The 19868-nt window shown below is 46.8% G+C and overlaps 1 protein-coding gene across 1 annotated transcript in view; it reads right to left on the bottom strand.

Annotated features, from left to right (window-relative positions):
* Positions 1-8705, bottom strand: part of IFNGR1 (interferon gamma receptor 1) — a 36591-nt gene extending 27886 nt beyond the window's left edge. The window contains exon 1 of the mRNA XM_074948500.1: positions 8499-8705. Within this exon, the coding sequence (XP_074804601.1) occupies positions 8499-8583 (85 nt within the window). The 5' untranslated portion in view covers positions 8584-8705. The remainder of the gene's footprint in view (positions 1-8498) is intronic.
* Positions 8706-19868: the final 11163 nt, after the last annotated feature.

Genomic DNA, 19868 nt, shown 5'->3' on the forward strand with positions numbered 1-19868 from the left:
GTGGAATAGTAGTCATGACTGGACTACAGGTATTGAAGGGTAAGTGCTGTTTAGGAAAGACAGAAATAAAGGTAAAGGTGGTGGAGTAGCATTGTATCTCAATGATGAGGTAAAATGTAAAGAAATAAGAAGCGATGGAATGGATAAGACAGAGTCCGTCTGGGCAAAAATCATATTGGGGAAGAAAACTGCTAGAGCCTCCCCTGTGATAGTGCTTGGGGTGTGCTATAGACCGCCGGGGTCTGATATGGATAGAGCCCTCTTTAATGTTTTTAATGAAGTAAATACTAATGGAAACTGCGTGATCATGGGAGACTAACTTCCCAGATATAGACTGGAGGACAAGTGCTAGTAATAATAATAGGGATCAGATTTTCCTAGATGCGATAGCTGATAGATTCCTTCACCAAGTAGTTGCTGAACTGACAAGAGGGGATGCCATTTTAGATTTGGTTTTGGTGAATAGTGAGGACCTCATAGAAGAAATGGTTGTAGGGGACAACTTTGATTCAAGTGATCATGAGCTAATTCAGTTCACACTGAACGGAAGGATAAACAAAAATAAATCTGCGACTAGGGTTTTTGATTTTAAAAGGTCTGACTTTCAAAAATTAAGGAAATTAGTTAGGGAAGTGGATTGGACTGAAGAACTTATGGATCTAAAGGCAGAGGAGGCCTGGGATTACTTCAAGTCAAAGCTGCAGAAGCTATCAGAAGCCTGCATCCCTAGAAAGGGGAAAAAATTCATAGGCAGGAGTTGTAGACCAAGCATCTCAGAGAGGTGATTAAGAAAAAGCAGAAAGCATACAGGGAGTGGAAGATGGGAGGGATCAGCAAGGAAAGCTACCTTATTGAGGTCAGAACATGTAGGGATAAAGTGAGAGAGGCTACAAGTCAAGTAGAGTTGGACCTTGCAAATTAAAACCAATAGTAAAAGGTTCTATAGCCATATAAATAAGAAGAAAACAAAGAAACTCAAACAGCTTAATGAGACTCAATCGGGGGGCCCAGATAATCTTCATCCAAGAATATTAAAGGAATTGGCACATGAAATTGCAAGCCCATTAGCAAGAATTTTTAATGAATCTGTAAACTCAGGGGTTGTACAGCGTGACTGGAGAATTGCTAACATAGTTCCTATTTTTAAGAAAGGGAAAAAAAGTGATCCGGGTAACTACAGGCCTGTTAGTTTGACATCTGTAGTATGCAAGGTCTTGGAAAAAATTTTGAAGGAAAAAGTCGTTAAGGACATTGAGGTCAATGGTAAATGGGAGAAAATACCACATGGTTTTACAAAAGGTAGATTGTGCCAAACCAACCTGATCTCCTTCTTTGAGAAAGTAACAGATTTTTTTAGACAAAGGAAACGCAGTGGATCTAGTTTACCTAGATTTCAGTAAGGCGTTTGATACGGTGCCACCTGGGGAATTATTAGTTAAATTGGAAAAGATGGGGATCAATATGAAAATTGAAAGGTGGGAATCAATATGAAAACTGAAAGGTGGATAAGGAATTGGTTAAAGGGGAGACTACAGCAGGTCATACTGAAAGGTGAACTGTCAGGCTGGAGGGAGGTTACCAGTGGAGTTCCTCAGGGATCAGTTTTGGGACCAATTTTATTTAATCTTTTTATTACTGACCTTGGCATAAAAAGTGGGAGTGTGCTAATAAAGTTTGCGGATGATACAAAACTGGGAGGTATTGCCAATTTAGAGAAGGACCAGGATATCATACAGGAGGATCTGGATGACCTTGTAAACTGGAGTAATAGTAATAGGATGAAATTTAATAGTGAGAAGTGTAAGGTCATGCATTTAGGGATTAATAACAAGAATTTTCGTTATAAGCTGGGGACACATCAATTAGAAGTAACAGAGGAGGAGAAGGACCTTGGAGTATTGGTTGACCACAGGATGACTATGAGCCACCAAATGTGATATGGCCGTGAAAAAAGCTAATGCGGTCTTGGGATGCATCAGGAGAGGTATTTCCAGTAGAGATAAGGAGGTGTTAGTACCGTTATACAAGGCACTGGTGAGACCTCACCTTGAATACTGTGTGCAGTTCTGGTCTCCCATGTTTAAGAAGGATGAATTCAAACTGGAACAGGTACAGAGAAGGGCTACTAGGATGATCCGACGAATGGAAATCCTGTCTTATGAAAGGCGACTCAAGGAGCTTGGCTTGTTTAGCCTAAGCAAAGGAAGGCTGAGGGGAGATATGATTGCTCTCTATAAATATATCAGAAGGATAAATACCAGAGAGGGAGAGGAATTATTTAAGCTCAGTATCAATGTGGACACAAGAACAAATGGATATAAACTGGCCATCGGGAAGTTTAGACTTGAAATTAGACGAAGGTTTCTAACCATCAGAGGTGTGAAGTTCTGGAACAGCCTTCCAAGGGAAGCAGTGGGGACAAAAGACCTATCTGGCTTCAAGATTAAACTTGATAAGTTTATGGAGGAGATGGTATGATGGGATAACATGATTTTTGCAATTAACTGATCTTTAACTATTCATGGTAAATAGGCCCAATGGCCTGTGATGGGATGTTAGATGGGGTGGGATCTGAGTTACCCAGGAAAGAATTCTCTGTAGTATCTGGCTGGTGAATCTTGCCCACATGCTCAGGGTTCAGCTGATTGCCATATATGGGGTCGTGAAGGAATTTTCCTCCAGGGCAGATTGGAAGAAGCCCTGGGGGTTTTTCGCCTTCCTCTGTAGCATGGGGCACGGGTCACTTGCTGGAGGATTCTCTGCACCTTGAAGTCTTTAAACCATGATTTGAGGACTTCAATAGCTCAGACATAGGTGAGAGGTTTATTGCAGGAGTGGATGGGTGAGATTCTGTGGCCTGCATTGTGCAGGAGGTCAGACTAGATGATCATAGTGGTCCCTTCTGACTTTAATATCTATGAGTCTATGAGACATTCAAAACCAGACTGAAATATGGGTGAGGGCGGTCTTTAATGAATGAAGGGAAGGAGAAGCTAGGGGATCTGTCCCTTATCTCTAACACTGTTAAGAGAGAAGATGTTTTGAAGGATACGTCAAAAACATCCAAAGCTAGGAATTCAAGTTTTCTGTCCCAGACATCCTTAGCAGCAAAGCAACAGCTAAAACTGTCTGCCTGTAACAAGCCACTATGATCTTTTTGGATGCCACCATAATTTTAAGAATTTTGTTTGAAGACAAAGTGGAATAAGACACCAGTAGCAAGAGGATGAAACTAACTTAGTTTAAACACAGTTCAGTTAAGTGTTCAAATCTACATAATGAATACTCAATTGTGTTTAAAAAACACTAAGTTAGCGTAGTTCCCGTGCTACTAGGTGTCTTGTTTCTTCAGCCTGTACATCTGAGGGGTGAATGGAAGAGATTTGTTCTCTCTCCCGCTTCTTATCCTATCAAAACAGGTAGAGCAGTGTTTTTCAACCTGTGGGTCGGGGCCCAGAACTGGGTCGCCAGAATGCTTCAAAGGGTTATGTGGCAGCTCCTGTGGCTACTGTCCAATAAGGCTCGCCTCCCTGCTCTAGGCACTGCAACTTCTGGAGTCCCAATGCCACTCCAGTTTGGCCCAGCCATCATCATGACAGGAGTCTGGATAGGCCAAATTTGAGTGAGTGGCACGGCAACCCTATGAGCCAGGTCAGAACTCCACTCACAAATTTAATCCAGGCAAAGGGACGGGGCCAAAGCTGAGCAGTGCTGCAACCCCGGAGGTTCCAACGCCAGGAGCAGTAGCGTAGCTAGGCGGGGAGCAGGGCAGCAGCTGCTCCCCCACCGAGCAGAAGTGGCGCCTTTTAAATTCTTTGGCACCTTTTTAATTTTTACTCACCCGGCGGCGCTCCGGGTCTTCTGTGGTGGATCAGGCGGCGCTCCAGGTCTTCAGCAGCACTTCGGCATCGGGTCCTTCACTCACTCCGGTCTTCGACGGCACTGAAGGACACCCCCCCACCACTGCAATGCCGCCGAAGACCGTAGCGAGTGAAGGACCCAACGCCGAAGTGCTGCTGAAGTCCCGGAGCGCCGCCTGACCCACCACAGAAGACCCGGAGCGCCGCCGGGTGAGTACTAGTGGGTGGCGCCTTTATTTTTTTTTTTATCTCTGCTCCCCCTGTTTTCTCCACCTGGCTATGCCACTGGCCAGGAAAGCCAAGCCCAGACTGTCCCACAGCACAGGAGCTGCAACTGTGGGGTCAGTGCTGGGCAGGACCCAACCCCCCCCCCCCCCAGAGGACAGGATTCAACCAAACCCACCCCAAGGTGTCCACCCCCATACCATTTACTGGGTCACGACAGGCCATAAACATTTACAAATGGGGTTGGGGTGCAGAAGGCGGTAAGGGGCACTGGCTCTGGGAGGGGGTTCAGGGGGCTGTCTCCAGGAGGGGGCTCAGGGCTGGGGTGCAGGAGGGGTGCAGACTCCCACTGGGCAGTGTTTACCTTGGGTGGCTCCCAGGCAGTGGCGCAGTGGGGTTAACGCAGGCTCCCTGCCTGCCCCAGCCCTGCGCATAGGCACCAACTCTGTGGGTGCTCCGGGGCTAGAGCATCCACAGGGAAAAATTAGTGGGTGCTCTGCACCCACCGGCAGCCAAGCTCCCCGCCCCGCCCATGGCCCAGCACTGCTCCCAGAAGCTGCCAGCAAGGACTCCCTGTGGCCCCTGAGGGTGAGTGGTTCACATGGCTTCTCGCGCTGCCCCTCCCTACAGGCACCGCCCCCACAGCTCCCACTGGCCACAGTTCCCCATTCCCGGCCAATGGGAACTACGGGGGCGGTGCCTGCAGGCAGGAGTGGCATGCAGAGACTCCCTTCCCCACCCCACACCGGGACGTGCCAGCCGCTTCTGGGAGCGACACAGGGCCAGGGCAGGCTGAGCCGCCGGACTTTTAGCGGATGGAGATTGCGATCGACTGGCAGAGGCTCTGCGATCGACCAGCTGATCACTGTCGTACAAGTACTGTATGTGTCATACTGGCTAGTGATAGTCCTAGGGCTAGTAGTCAGGTACATTTTTCAATCCCCATAAATATACATGTAAGATACAAACAGAATAAAAGATATAGTATAAAAATTTTATCTGCATTTGTCTGTATGTCACATTAAACATGCCTTTTAAGAAGCTCAGGTTTGGAATGTTAGAAGCAGTTTAGGAAACAGATTAGCAGGCTGAGGGCAGGTGAAGTATGTGACAGTTAAATGCAATTGATTAAATGCTTCTATCACTTGGAATTATATAAATCCCATCTTGCCTTTCTGAACCAGCCTTGAAAAAGCTGCCATTTAGCATGCATACATACCCATTAAGATGTTATTAAATCATCTTAAATAATATGTTTAATTGAAGTATTAATATTGAGAAGACTGGAAGCACCTGTTTTTACACACACAAACATTTACAAGCAGAAAGAAACAAAATGAAAATAAGCAGGAATATTTCAGGGGTAAAACCTGGATGCCACTCTGAAACTATTGCTTCATTACTGTCATTTGTTCTTTGGCTTTATTTACATAATAGTAGTAGATGTATAGGTTGCTCCAATGAAGTTTGTGTCTGAACTGCAACCATGTATGAAAGACTAGGGGAAGGAAGAAAGACAACTCTCCGCACTGATTCTGTGGCTGCGTAAGCAGTGCATCTCTGTTTCAAAGAATTCTTTTCCATGTATGTTAAGTCAAATCTAATTTGCATTTGTCCTATGTGACATGTTCTCAAATACTACAGAACTTTATCCTTCAATCTTAAAAGTGTACAGAAAGATATTCCTATTCCAAATGGAGCTGGGTTTTATTGTTTACAGTGTACTTTATATGCACTTTATATACACAGAATACTGTACAGGTAAGGTTACTTTGCTCTACTTTTGACCAATTTTTGAGTGGAAAGGATAATTTGTCAGTGAAGTGTGTTCTTGGAGTACTCAGAAGTAACCTAGTATACCTTAATATTCCATATATATTCCAAATATAGTACTTCCCCAACACATGCTGTAACCAATAGCAATGAGTCTAAATCAAACTTTCCAAATGATGCTGAAAATCCAATGGAATTTTAAATGTCACCTTTCCCTCTTTCAGCAAAACCATGAAAAAGTACACTTTTTCTACTCACTACCCTTTCTAAATCCAATGCAAATATTTAACTAAGTGCAGCTGAGGGTATTTAATTAATGCTCTCTAGATCTGAATGATCAAGAGCTCAGCAAAATAAGTGTTGATGCACTGATCCAAAATGAGACATTTAAGAAAATTAATGCAGGAACCTTAAAAAGGATGATTAACTTCTTTATTTTTAAAAAATATGGTTTAACTTTCATATTAAACATCAGAAATAAAAGGAAATCAAGATAATGTAGTGTATGTCCTTTTATAGGATTATAGTGTATGCTCAAAAAGAAAAGGAGTACTTGTGGCACCTTAGAGACTAACAAATTTATTTGAGCATAAGCTTTCGTGAGCTACAGCTCACTTCATTGGATGCATGAAGTGTATGCTCAATATTTTCTAGAATTTCACCTTCTCAATTCAGCATTTTTATTGTATGTACGGCATAAGTCACATTAAGGGGATTCTAAATTGATTGACAATTGAGAAAGACTAATTTAGCATTGAGGGCACACAAAAATAGTAACTAGATTACATTTTAGAATCATTTGTTTTGGAAAGCAATTCTAGTGGGTCACTTACTCCAGTCCAGCATCATGGCAAGTTTGATTTATATGTCCCTAAACTTCTTGCAACTGAAGCCCATTACAACTCATTCTGTGCTAACTGGAAATTAGTTTGGTTGTTGGCACTGATAACTTAGGTCTTTGATGTCATACCTATTATGCACAGCTGATATGTTATTGCAAAAATATATTGAGATCAGCAGAGTCAGTGTATGTTTTCAGACCACGCTTTGGGGAAGCGGAACCCAGAGAGCACGTGTGATCAACATCTACACAATCGACTATTAATAGTGTGTCAGGTAGGTGGGCAGAGTCTGGAAGAGTATCACTACCTTTCCCCCCTCCAAATCTCATCCCTGCATATATGCCACAATGTTTAGACCCTTTCATGGGAAGGATAATATACAAGGCCTGATCTAACTATTCTTTAATATTAGGTGCAACTGCAATGATTTAAACATAATTTAAGCAATTAAAACTAGACAGGTTTCAAAACCATTTCAAGATTTTCTGCCAGATCTGAACCACACTTACATGAACCATTTTTAAAGAAAAGTGTTTTCTGATCTCTACTAGCACATAATAATCATTCTTAAAACCTGTTAAAATGTTAATTATACAATGTTCTCAAGTAGACAAGTCTCAACCAGGACATTTTTTTTTGGCTTCTGGCAACACTCACAGTTAGGGCCGTCTGCAGGGGAATGTGAGGCCTGGGACAACCCCCCTTCCCCCCCCCCAAGCCTCTGTCCTGCCTCTTTCTGGCTTCCGCCCCCTCCCCAAGCGATGCCAGGAGCCAGCGCGGCAGAGCGGGTCCAGGTTGCTCACTGCTGCCAGCACCAGACCCCCGCTAACCTCCCAGGCCACCCTGGACCCCGCATCCTGAAGCGCGGGGCCTGGGGCGCTTGCCCCCGTCTGGCCTATGGACAGGACGGCTCTGCCCACAGTTGCTGCTGTTCCCCGATCGTACTGCAGCCAGATACTGTTCCTAAAAAGGAAGCCATCTGGAGACAAGTTATTTTAAAAAAATCCTAAAGCTTAGTGCTATGATGCTATCCAAGGCATTCTTTGTAGGCAGGAAATGTAAACAAAACCAAAACAATCACGTGGGAGATGAGGAATAGGGATAAAGAGGTTGGAACAAAAGGAGGAAATAAACATGCTATACCCTCCACATCCTCAAACTCAGACACACACACACACACCCCCCAACACGCCCTCTGCGACCTAACAAACCCAACAGGGCCAAAACCTTGTCTTCATTACATCTGCAACACAGAGCCTCTCATCCTGTCCTAAAACCCACCATGACCACTCAGAGACCCCTCTCTTACCCCAGATTCCACCTCAACCTCAGCCCCCATCCCATCACTCCACAACCCTATTGCCAAAAAACATCCCTCTCCGGCCCAACCACCTCCCCCAGCATAGCAGCCTTCCACTATTCCCTTGCTACTATTTCCCCTTCCACCCCAGCCCCCTCCTCAACAACCCTCCCTCACACCAGGGCACTGCGGTTGTTTAAAGCCCCAGATTCCGGAGTCCAGGGATTACATGAGAATCCCATTACCCCTTTACAGAGCAAAGGGTGCATTTCTAGCTGCTTGTGGCTAGGGAAAAAGATTGAAATCAGAGCCCAGTGCCCTCTTCAGGCTCCGAATCCGGGGAGCATGGGCAGAATTTTTTAAATACCATGGTTTCCTACCCATCTTACTGGGGGAAGGGGAGAAGAAAAGAGTCTGATGTGATATTTGAACTCTCAGGGCCGGCGAGTTACTGCCGCCCCTCCCCTTTGCCGCCGCCCCTCCTCGCCCCGTCGGTACCTCTTTCCGGGAGCTCCCCGGAGCTGGCCCCGCTCCGGGGTAGCAGCATGGGGAGCAGGAAGAGAAGCGGGGCCGCCGGCCGCATCCTGGTTCGGGGCGCGCGGGCCGCAGCGGCCGAAGGCGCGAGCGGGAGACGGGCTCGAACGCAGCTCAGGCGCGAGCCTCCGAGTCGCGAGGAAGGGGGCGACCGCCGCGCCCGGTTCGAGTCACGTGACTGGGCGGGCGGGGTGGGCGGCCCGACCCGACTGACTCTGCACTGCCGGGCCCGTCTCCGTGCGCCGCGTTGTCGCAGTGCGGGGAGGGCTCTGCGCCGGCCCGGCCCCCCAGCACACGCTGCAAAACAACAGCCCGCCCTCCCGCCCGGTTAACCGTCAGCTGCCCGCAGCCCAGCGCGTGTCACGGGTGCTCTCCTTCGACGCAAACAGCCAGGGCAGAACCACTCCCCCGGCAGCCCCGGACGTGCAACATGCGTGCGTCTGTCTCACCCAGCCAGCCAGCCAGCCACAGAATCAGAGCAGGGGAGGGTTGGCAGAGACCCCGGCTGCTGCTAGCACGTCTCTGCGTGCCGGGGAGGCGCAGCTTCAGGCGCTGCCCTCACTCTCAGCAGCGTCTTCACAGCTCCCGCTGGCCAGTTTCTGGGGCGGTGCTTGCAGGCATAGGCAGCGCAGGGAGACCCGATGCCCCCACCCCCCCGCGGGGCACACAGAGACTTGCCAGCCACAGCTGCTTCCGGGAGTGGCATGGGGCCATGGCATGCAGGCAGCCTGCCGAATCCTGCTGCGCCGCCCGCTAAGAGCCACCTGTGATAAGCACCTCCCAGCCAGAGCCTGCACCTTGCACCCCCTCCCCAACACCCTGCCCCTGCTCAGACCCCACTCCTGCACCCAAACTCCCTCCCAGACCCCACACCCGCTCCTGCACCCCAATCCTCTGAGTGAGCCTGGAGCTCCCTCCCAGGCCCTGCACCCTCTCCATTAATATAGTAGAAATGTGTGGCCTGTGATGACTTACCAAAATTCGTGGAGTGGCCACCCCTGCAAAAAGTATTGCCCACCCTGATCTAGTCCAACCCCCCTGCTCAACTCCAACTAAATCATCCCAGCCAGGGCTTTGTAACCTTTTCAGTTACCATGTGTATAACCTCAGAGCTTTGTAACATTCCATCACATGATCAGGGAGTGCGTGAACAAGGGAGTGTGTGTGGGAGATAAGGCAGTGAGAACAAGGGAGTGTATGTGGGACTGGGCAGAGAGGAACTTCAAGGAGAAAAGAACCCAAAGGGAGGAGCCAGTTGTGTCTGATGTAATCTGCCCTGAGAAGGCAATCACAGGGAGCTGTAAAGAAAAGAAGAACTTGGTATGCATGAAAAGAACGAGGTCTGGGAATGCTTCTCGGTAACAGACACAGAAGGAAAACTCAGTGTACCTGACAGGAGCCTCTCAGTTCCAGTAAAAGAAAGAAGGCACACACACAAGCCCCCTGCTACTTGACCTGCTCGCCGGCCCAGATCCGTGACCGCAGGCGGACACACCAGATCTACTATGCTTTGGCTTCTCGGCTTCCTCTGCTGTCTCCAGTAACTCTCTGCCTGCGTGAATTTGTGGGTGCATGAGGGTATGAATGTGTGATTTCTTTAAATGCATGAATAAGCGCCATCCCTTTTCTGTTTGATCCAATAGCAGCATTTAATAAAACCACTATAAGTGTAACCCTGGGTTGGTTTCTAGGGAAATTGAGATAACACTCAAACTTCATTGCACTGCGACCTGTCAAGGTTCCTCCCCCACTCTGAACTCTAGGGTACAGATGCGGGGACCTGCATGAAAACCTCCTAAGCTTACTTTTACCAGCTTAGGTTAAAACTTCCCCAAGGTACAAATTAATTTTATCCTTTGTCCTTGGAATAACCACTGCCACCACCAAACTTTAACTGGGTTTACTGGGAAACGTAGTTTTGGACACGTCTTTCCCCCCAAAATCCTCCCAACCCTTGCACCCCACTTCCTGGGAAAGGTTTGGTAAAAATCCTCACCAATTTGCATAGGTGACCACAGACCCAAACCCTTGGATCTGAGAACAATGAAAAAGCATTCAGTTTTCTTACAAGAAGACTTTTAATAGAAATAGAAGTAGATAGAAGTAAAGGAATCACCCCTGTAAAATCAGGACGGTAGGTACCTTACAGGGTAATTAGATTCAAAACACAGAGAATCCCTCTAGGCAAAACCTTAAGTTACAAAAAAGACACACAGACAGAAATAGTCATTCTATTCAGCACAATTCTTTTCTCAGCCATTTAAAGAAATCATAATCTAACACGTACCTAGCTAGATTACTTACTAAAAGTTCTAAGACTCCATTCCTGGTCCATCCCCAGCAAAAGCAGCATATAGACAGACACACAGACCCTTTGTTTCTCTCCCTTCTCCCAGCTTTTGAAAGTATCTTGTCTCCTCATTGGTCATTTTGGTCAGGTGCCAGTGAGGTTACCTTTAGCTTCTTAACCCTTTACAGGTGAGAGGATTTTTCCTCTGGCCAGGAGGGATTTTAAAGGGGTTTACCCTTCCCTTTATATTTATGACACGACCCCATTCTGATAACAAAAATTAGTACAAGACTCCAGGAGGGGGGACTGAAGCCTGAGCCCGCCTGAGCCCTGCTGCCTTGGGGGGCGGGGGGGAGAGCTAAATCCACAGGCCAAGGGCTTCAGCCCCAGGCAGGGGTCCTTCAACCTGAGCCCTGCCACTCAGGGCTGAAGCCCTCAAACTTTGGCCCCAGGCATTGGGGCTTTGGCTTTGACCCTCGGCGCCAGCAAGTGTAACACCAGTGCTGGTGACCCCATTAAAATGGGGTCCCGACCCACTTTGGGGTCCCGACCCACAGTTTGAGAACCATAATTTAAGGGGTAAAATCCTGGCCCTGTTGAAGTCAATGGACTTCAACAGGGCCAGGATTTCACCTGAAGTGTTCAGTAAAATGTTTCAGAGGTTGTCATATTGCATTTATATTCTCTCCTTACTCGTAATTGGGAAAGTGGAAATTAAAAATAGCAGCCATACAGTTTGGGGAGAATAAATATATATAATTTTACTTACAAGTCTAACAAATGTATGGGCTAAATGTTGTTGACATTTAAAGAAGTAAAAATGAATCAGGCTTTCAAAAAGAATTACTGGCATATGACAAAGGAACAACATTTTAAAAATAAATATACAGGTGAAGTAAGACAATCAGTATAATCCAACACACTTATTTCTATAACTAGAATCCTGGGTCTTATCACACCTCTTTCTCCAAGCCCTTGTATTCAACAGCTCTTGTAGTCTACCAGAGTGAGCCCGGAAAACAATGAACCAAATGTTCAATATATCAAATATTAGGCCTAACTGGTGAACAAAATAATGGATCCATCACTTCATTTTGGGGTCCTTAAGAAAGACTTTGGGGAGAAAAATTGGCTATTGAAGCAAGCTTCACTGTTATGGCTGTCACCCCCACTGTCTCCTGGAACTCCAGGCCTTTATCATCCTGGTCCTGAGAAATGTTCTGATCATATCTGTGTTTGTCTCTGGCCCCAATAACATCACCACTTTTACCTGTTCTGGCTGAATCCCAAATACCACCTGAGATGAGAGTGTGTCAGACTTCCCTCCCCCTCCCTTGTGTGTTCCTTTCCCATCTTATTTCTCCTCTTTCCTCACTCATTTTTCCTTCCCAGTCATCCTTTCACATCCCACTTCATATTCCTTCTCCCTTCCAGTTGACATCGCCCACCAGTCAAGCTCATGGCACTGCAGGGGTTTAAAAAGACACAACACATTGTAATACAGGGATGTTTATCGAAATATTTGATACAGAAGAAAAGGCAATATAAAAAGTACTTTGCTTCACAGTTTGAGCAATGGCCTGAGCTTTCAGCTACCTCACTAATTCATGAGGTATATTTAAAAAAGTATAGTTATTATAAGGCACTCCGCTAGTTTTAATAGACTGTCAGCACTGTTTTTTTTTCAGAAGAATTACTGCAAAAAGTTATTATTTTGCAGTATATTTTGTGCATAGCTGCAGGTGATATAAAACAGAATTTAAAGCAAAGATAATACTCTATTTTGGCATAGAATATGCAATGTCCTCTCAGGGCTGCTTATATAAGTAGCATTACCCTTCCAGTCCTGCAGCAGCTGGGGGGCGGGGAACATTCTGGTGAATAGCATATCTTGCTGCTCTGCCCTTTGCCTTTTTGAACAAGGCCCTTCTCTGCCTTTTGGTGGGTGACAAGTATCAGGGTAAAGTTCTCCAACATAAGGACTGCATACAGAAGTGCACAATAACTAACCTATACCTTGCAGCTCCCACCTTCCAGCCCATGCAAACCGCTAACCCACCTGCCTATGCAGACCCCCCACATTACCAGCACACATAATTACTAACCTGACCACTGCTGCCCACCCATCCATCCAGTACACCACCATTCTGGGACTGGAACAGGCTTTCTATGCAAAGGAAAAGTAAGGTGGAAAGCATATTGCCATTTCCAAGCTCACCCCACTAATTTCCAGATATCAGCACTCTGAGAGTCCAGAACTCATTTAATTCCTAAAGAAAGAGAAACAGGAAATAGAACATAAAACTGCTGCAGCATAAACAAATAAAGCAAAGGAAAAAAAGACAAGAATCTCTGATACTCCATTCATATCACATTCACTCAGTCATATACCACACGCCATGTAAGAATTGTGTCAACATCAGAAACTTCTTCAAGGTAAGGTAAAAAAATACTCCCCTAACTTATTCAACCCCATGAAATCCTAGATCCTGTCACTAAATGACAGGTTTCAGAGTAGCAGCTGTGTTAGTCTGTATTTGCAAAAAGAAAAGGAGTACTTGTGGCACCTTAGAGACTAACAAATTTATCTGAGCATAAGCTTTCGTGAGCTACAGCTCACTTCATCGGATGCATTCAGTGGAAAATACAGTGGGGAGATTTATATACACACAGAACATGAAACAATGGGTGTTACCATACACACTGTAACCAGAGTGATCACTTAAGGTGAGCTCTTACCAGCGGGAGAGCGGGGGGGGGGGGGAACTTTTGTAGTGATAATCAAGGTGGGCCATTTCCAGCAGTTGACAAGAACATCTGAGGAACGGGGGGGGGGGGGGGGGGAGATAAACATAGGGAAATAGTTTTACTTTGTGTAATGACCTATCTATCCACTCCCAGTCTCCAAAATTGAGGGGAAAAAACATTTTTCATTGTTGTCATGGAGACTGGAATTAGTACAAAAACTACTTGTTCTTTTTCTCAGTTCCCCCAGCTCCTACACATGATGTGCTGCAATCCCCACAGACCTGAATGTTATCAATCTTAGCATACCTGCTAAATCTCCAGGTCAAGAAAAGGAAGACAAGAGATGAAATATCTCAGGAACTTGTGAATGCAGCCAAAAATAGGGATAAGAAGACAGAGGATTGGAGGCAAGATCTCCTTGCAGAGAGGATCAAGGACAGAGAATTGATGAATGATAGCATTGAGAAAGAGAGAGATATGCAGAAACAGCTTATGGAGTTGATACAGAAGCAGACAGTCTTGCTGGAGAACATTTTGAGGCAAAGTTCCCACACTGCACCACAGCCCTAACCCAGCCATCCTTCAGCCCCTGGAGAACAATGCACAGTGGGAGTAGCAGTAACCTTCTCCAAGTGCCAGCCACAGGCACTTCCTTCACCTTTCCAGAACCCAAGACAATAAGAAGAGCGAATACTGGAACCACAGCTTGACTCCTGCAGCCACAGTTGATGATTTCTTTCCTCTCCATTCTACATGCCATGCTAAGGACAACATGCAGCAATGTTTGTGACCAGTACAGCACAAACATACATATGCCTAAAAGTTCTGAGTGTATATCATATCAGAACTATTGTGTTCCATAAAGTTTGCACTATTTTATGAAGCTCCCTGGAAGTAGGGGGGCCACCAGAGCCTGGACCATGGCTATGACTCCCTGCTCTGCCTCAAGGCCCACTCCCACTTACCTGAGGTCCCCCAACCATACTCCTGCCTCTCTGCTCCCTCCCCCCAAGGGTCCCACCCACTGCTCATACGTGTCTGCCCCCTCCCCTGAGACTCCCCCACCCACTGCTTGTGTCTCTCCACCCCCAGTGGGCAAGAGGCCCTCAGGGGAGGGGCTGGAGAGGCCTGAACAGGAGTGCCTCTAGAGAAGATGCAGAGTGGGGACAGGAACAGGTGGAGTGAGGGCAGGGCCTCTAGGGAAAAGGCAGAGCAGGGGTAAGAAGAGGAGCAGCACGGGCAGGGCCATGGTCGGAGAGGATGAGTGGGATCAAGGCTTCTGGCTGAAGCTCAGGTAGGGCCATAGCTCTAATGTAGTAGCACTCCAAAGGCAGCAGATCAACACACCTCCAAACAGAGGGGTACCATATCCTGTTTAGGGAGGCTTAGCCTTCCCTGGCCTCTTATACCTGCTGCCCATGCTGGCCTGGCTGTCTAAGTAGCCCCACCCTCTGCACCTGAGAAAGGGGTGGATCTTAATTAATTATTAAAAAAGGGCAGCAGGCAGTTAAGGGGACCTGAGGTGGTCCTCTTAATAGATTGTTAGTGGTGTTACTGCTGAGATCATCCATGCTGAGAGGAAATGTTCTAGAAAGCCAAATAGATAAGAGGAGAGACTGTGTGAGAGCTCTTTCTTGTTGAGGTTGTTAGGTAAGAGCCAGGAAATCTTGAGGTTATTGCTGAAGAGAGAGATTGATTTACTGTGCTTCTTCAGACTGTGAGGTAAGAGTTTGTAAGGCCTTCTCTTGTTAAGAAGGCTTAATTAAAAGGAAAATGCCATACCTGAAAGTGGCTTGGTTGGATTCCCTGAGCTACCTTGGGCAATAATAGCACGAGTGGCATTTAAAACCATGTTAGTTGACTGTAGTTAAGGTGTAACTGCATTATTATTTATTTAGTGTTCAGTTATGTCTAGTGACATGGTCCTATTCTTCCACAGAGAGCTCACTCGAAATGCAGTGTTGACAACTTGGGATTTTAATGTGAGTTTCACAATATTTGGTGATTTGCTTAAACCCAAGATTCACTTCCTGGATTCAAGTGATTGCAAGAATTTCAGGTTTTAATTAAAACAAACAACCAAAAAACTTTCTAGCCCTTGTGGCTGCACAGAAAAGCTTTAAAAAGGACAACCTGAAAAGCTAAAACCCAGAAAACAAATAGCAAGAACCTAACATTTTTTTTTTTTTCAAAGTTTGATTTCTGTGTGGGCTAACTCCTGATTTTTGGATGTTTGAGTCTAGCAACACTGCTGGTGTGTACTCTTGAATATGGAGGTCTTCAGCCTGGATCAGTGGCACATGTTTTCCTATCTTAACATAACCTAAAGATTGAATTGCACTGCCTGTTTCCTACTTGATTCAGTTGTGTGTGCTTCAGAGTACCATCTGAAGAATTCCAAACCATGTCATGCTGCATTGTGTGCTACAGCATACACATTTGAATGAGAAAGGAAAATAAGCTGCATAGCTCAGGGACTTTAGATCCTAAATTATGTAGAGGTGGCAAGGGTCTGTGAGATGAAGTTGGTAGCTCTGTTGGTAGACTCATTAAAACCAGAATAATACCCTGGTTGCAATAGAGTCATTCCACTGAGCTGGGAAAATATTTCACCCAACTGTGTGCTAAATCACAAAAGAGGAAGGGTATAGAAGAGAGTGAAAAATGTTTAAGGCTATTCAGAACTGGCTCTAGGCACCAGCAAAGCAAGCACGTGCTTGGGGGTGGCACATTTCCGGGGCGGCATTCTGGCCACCCCTTTTTGGGGGGGGCGTAGTTGCGCTCTTAGATGGGGTGAGGGTGCCGTGCCCCCAGCCACTGCGGGAAGGGGAAGCCCCAGCCCTGGGATGCTGAGCTGCTAGGGCCCAGCTGCTACCTGGGGAGGAGAGGGCGAGTCCTGCCGGGGAGCCGGGGCTGCACCACCTCATCTGCACATTGGCTGCTGCGCTGCCTTATGCCACCCCTTATATCGGGGCTTCTCTGCGTGGCCGGGCGGGGGAGGGGAGGAAGCCCCTGCAGGCGCTGGGAGAAGGTGACGTCACTCCCTCCGCTTCCAGCGCCGCCTGCGAGCCCCAGCCCCACCTGAGCTTGGGGCGGCAAATTTTCTGCTTGGGGTGGCAAAAAAAACCTAGAGCCGGCCCTGAGGCTATTGCTTAAAGGTATCTGTTCTGAAAGTCTGGTAAAACATAAATTGATTACTAATAAGATAAGAGGCTTTTTTTTTTTTTAAAGTAACTTCCTGCTAAGAATATTTTCTTTGGAAGTATTTTTCTTTGCAGAGCAAATCATCATCAATAACCCTTCATCTGTTTTTGAGTTATGGTAAGGTGAAGAAAAATACATTTTCCCCTAAGTGAAAAATTCTGCCTACGCTATTTTTAAGTTAGGCTATTGATCAGTGTCTGACATTTGACACTTGGTATGAATATAGTTGTGTATTTACTTGATTGGGTAAAAACAAGAATTAACAAATGAGACCAATTTTATAGTGAGCACACACAACAGAAAACTTCCTAAATGTACAGACATGCACAGAGGCCCTAATCCAGGTTTCATTGACAAAGGGTGTCATTAACACTGGGCTTCGGTTGAGGCCCATATACATGCATGGAGTTAAGAAAGTGCCCAGGTATCCTATGTGGACTAACTGGCTCAAGGACCTGACACAACATGATTGAACAACTCCAACCCAGGAAAAACTTAGTGCTATGCCCAAGTCTCTTTGGCTAGGTGCTAAAAGTAGCAGTATTGATGTTGCAGCTCAGGCTCTCACGCCTAAGGGATTGGGGGTGGGCTTCAGAGCCCGAGCTGCAGTCCAAACTTCAACATCCACACAGCTATTTTTAGCATGCTAGCTTGAGCCCAGCAAGTGTGAATCTGTTTATCCGGGCTGGGAGGCTCCCTGCTCCCAGCTGCAGTGTAGACATAAGCATGAGATAAGCTTAGCATGCTAATGCATGACTCTCACTCCCAATGAGTGTGACTTGACATATCTGTGGGCTGGCTGGGCCCTCTCAGAGTAAATACACAACAAAACTCTTCCCTATGCCAACCTAGGCTGTAAGGGCCTAGAGGCCTTTTACTTTCCACCTCAGTCTGTGGCCAGTCAGAGGAGCCAACTTCCCTCCTGCGGCTCTCCCTTGGCTGAAAGTTCAGCCCTTTAGGGAACACCTGACCCCTTCTATGTCTGATAAGTGAACAGAGTTGGCTGGCCCCAGGCCCGTAAAGGGGTAGACTGCATACTCTTACACTGGATTTCTTGGTTACCCGTGCTGTTACACTCCTCCTCCCAGAACCGTCCACAGCCACAGGGCTGCAGGATCTGTGCACGTATGTGTTCCAGCTCCCCTTCAAGCTCACAGACCATCAACAGTAGGCAGCACCTCTCCTTCAGTGTTTGCTGATGCTCTTCTACCACTTGTTCCCAGGTATACTGATGTGTCCCCAACATATTCCATTTCTCTTGAGACAACATCTGGGTTCCCACCATACACTGATCAGTCTCAGATCTGAACTTCTGTTCCTTAGCACTCATATCTGCCTGGGGAAGAGCCAATTCTGCTCCCGCAAGTATTTTGCAATACAAGTCTATAGGTTGCAAGGTTGGATTACAACCTCTACTCTGGTCTTGTCAGCCCTGCACTCAACTTACCTGGGTGTACTGGTCTTTGAGTCCAGTCCCTCTCCTTTGGCCAGAGTGAAACCTTTCTTCCCTCCTCTCTAACTTCAAAGGGCACCCCTTTAATATGTGTCCCACCATCCCACATCCAAAGCAAACCTCAGAGTAGTCCTTCATCTATGGTTAGCTGATACACCACTCATACTGTTTGTGGGATTAACTCGTAGGAGGGGATCTCAGTCGTTCCCCATGTAGCTGCACTCCGTTAATGGGCATTATCTTGATGTGACCAGGTTTTTTGCATTGGTAACCTACTACCAGGACTTTCTGGCTATTCCCTAGGGGAAATTCCCCTAGGTTGGGGACTGGTAGTTCTTCTGAAACACTCCATCTAGGGCTTCCCAGGATTCTGTCCCCTTGAGTCTTCCCCCAATTTCCCCAGGTCAGGGCATCTTCTCCTCTTGCCTTTCCAAGTAGGATACTCTTGGTCTGGCATACTGTTCAATTCCCTTGACCTCCAAGTAGATCTCCATTCTCTCTTGCACCTCGTACACGGAAGATGGCTGAAAATGCCTTCCCCAGCTTTGGGCTCCCAGAGGCAGGATCTACAGTAATTGTTTCAGAGCCACCAGGCCCATGACTCAGAGTTACCCTGCAACAACTGGCCCAGCCTATACACACCGGAATGCTCTGAGTGGAAATGGCTCGACCCAGAATCGGTGACAATATGCCTCTAGAGTCCATCCTATTTGGCTAAGTGGCAGCTTTTACCTCAAGATATGAGCCAGGCTGCTCATTGCTCAAGGCTTGGTATGCTCCTGGGCCTCTTCCATCAGACATGGTGCCACACCAGGATCAGCTGGCAGCACTGGGCACTCAGGGCTTATCTACACTACGCAGCTTTTAGCGACAAGGCTATGCTGACACAGCCTTATCGCTAAAAGTCAGTGTGTGTGAATGCTCTTGATCGGTATTTATACTTCCAGCCCTGTGAGCGGCAGTAGCTTTTTGAGCAGGAGAGTGCTCCTGCTGCTAAAGCCGCATTCACGCTGCCACTTGCGTTGGCAAAACTTTTGTCTTTCGTGGGGGGGGCTTTAAGTACCCATGAAAGACACAAGTTTTGTTGACAACGTCGCAGTGTAGACAATCCCTTGGAAGTGTGGAGGAAAGCTCTAACTTCACCAACCCCGGCCAGGCCTTCCTGAACTATCCTCCCCAGGACCAGCAAGGCTCCCTATAGCAAGTTACTTCAGGAACAGCTCCTGTTGCTAATGTTGGGCCTCCTGTCGCTGCTGTTGCACAGCAAACCCCTTCTCCTGTTGCTGGCTTTGGCTCTCCAGTAGTTGCAAGAGGACTGCCAGGATCTGCTTCTGCTGTTCCTCTTATTGCTGCTGGGCCACTGCCACCAAGCATAGAATGTCCACCATCTCTTCCCCTAAAACAAACACCCATACCAGGGGAGGCATCTGACAAACCATGCCCACTATCCCTTCCATCTCTTCTGTTTTTGTTGTCTCTTCTGCTTCCTCAGTTTCCTCTGAGGGGCTGACCACCTGCCTGCAGTCTCTACCAGATGCAGGCTGGTCGACTCCCTCACCAGCCCAGGAAAAACTAGCACCACATCCATGTTTCTTTCAGGCCCTTCCCCGGGACATAGTTTATTAACTCCAACTTGCAA

Source organism: Natator depressus, chromosome 3 (genome assembly GCF_965152275.1).
Source record: "Natator depressus isolate rNatDep1 chromosome 3, rNatDep2.hap1, whole genome shotgun sequence".
In the NCBI taxonomy this organism is placed as follows: Eukaryota; Metazoa; Chordata; order Testudines; family Cheloniidae; genus Natator; species Natator depressus.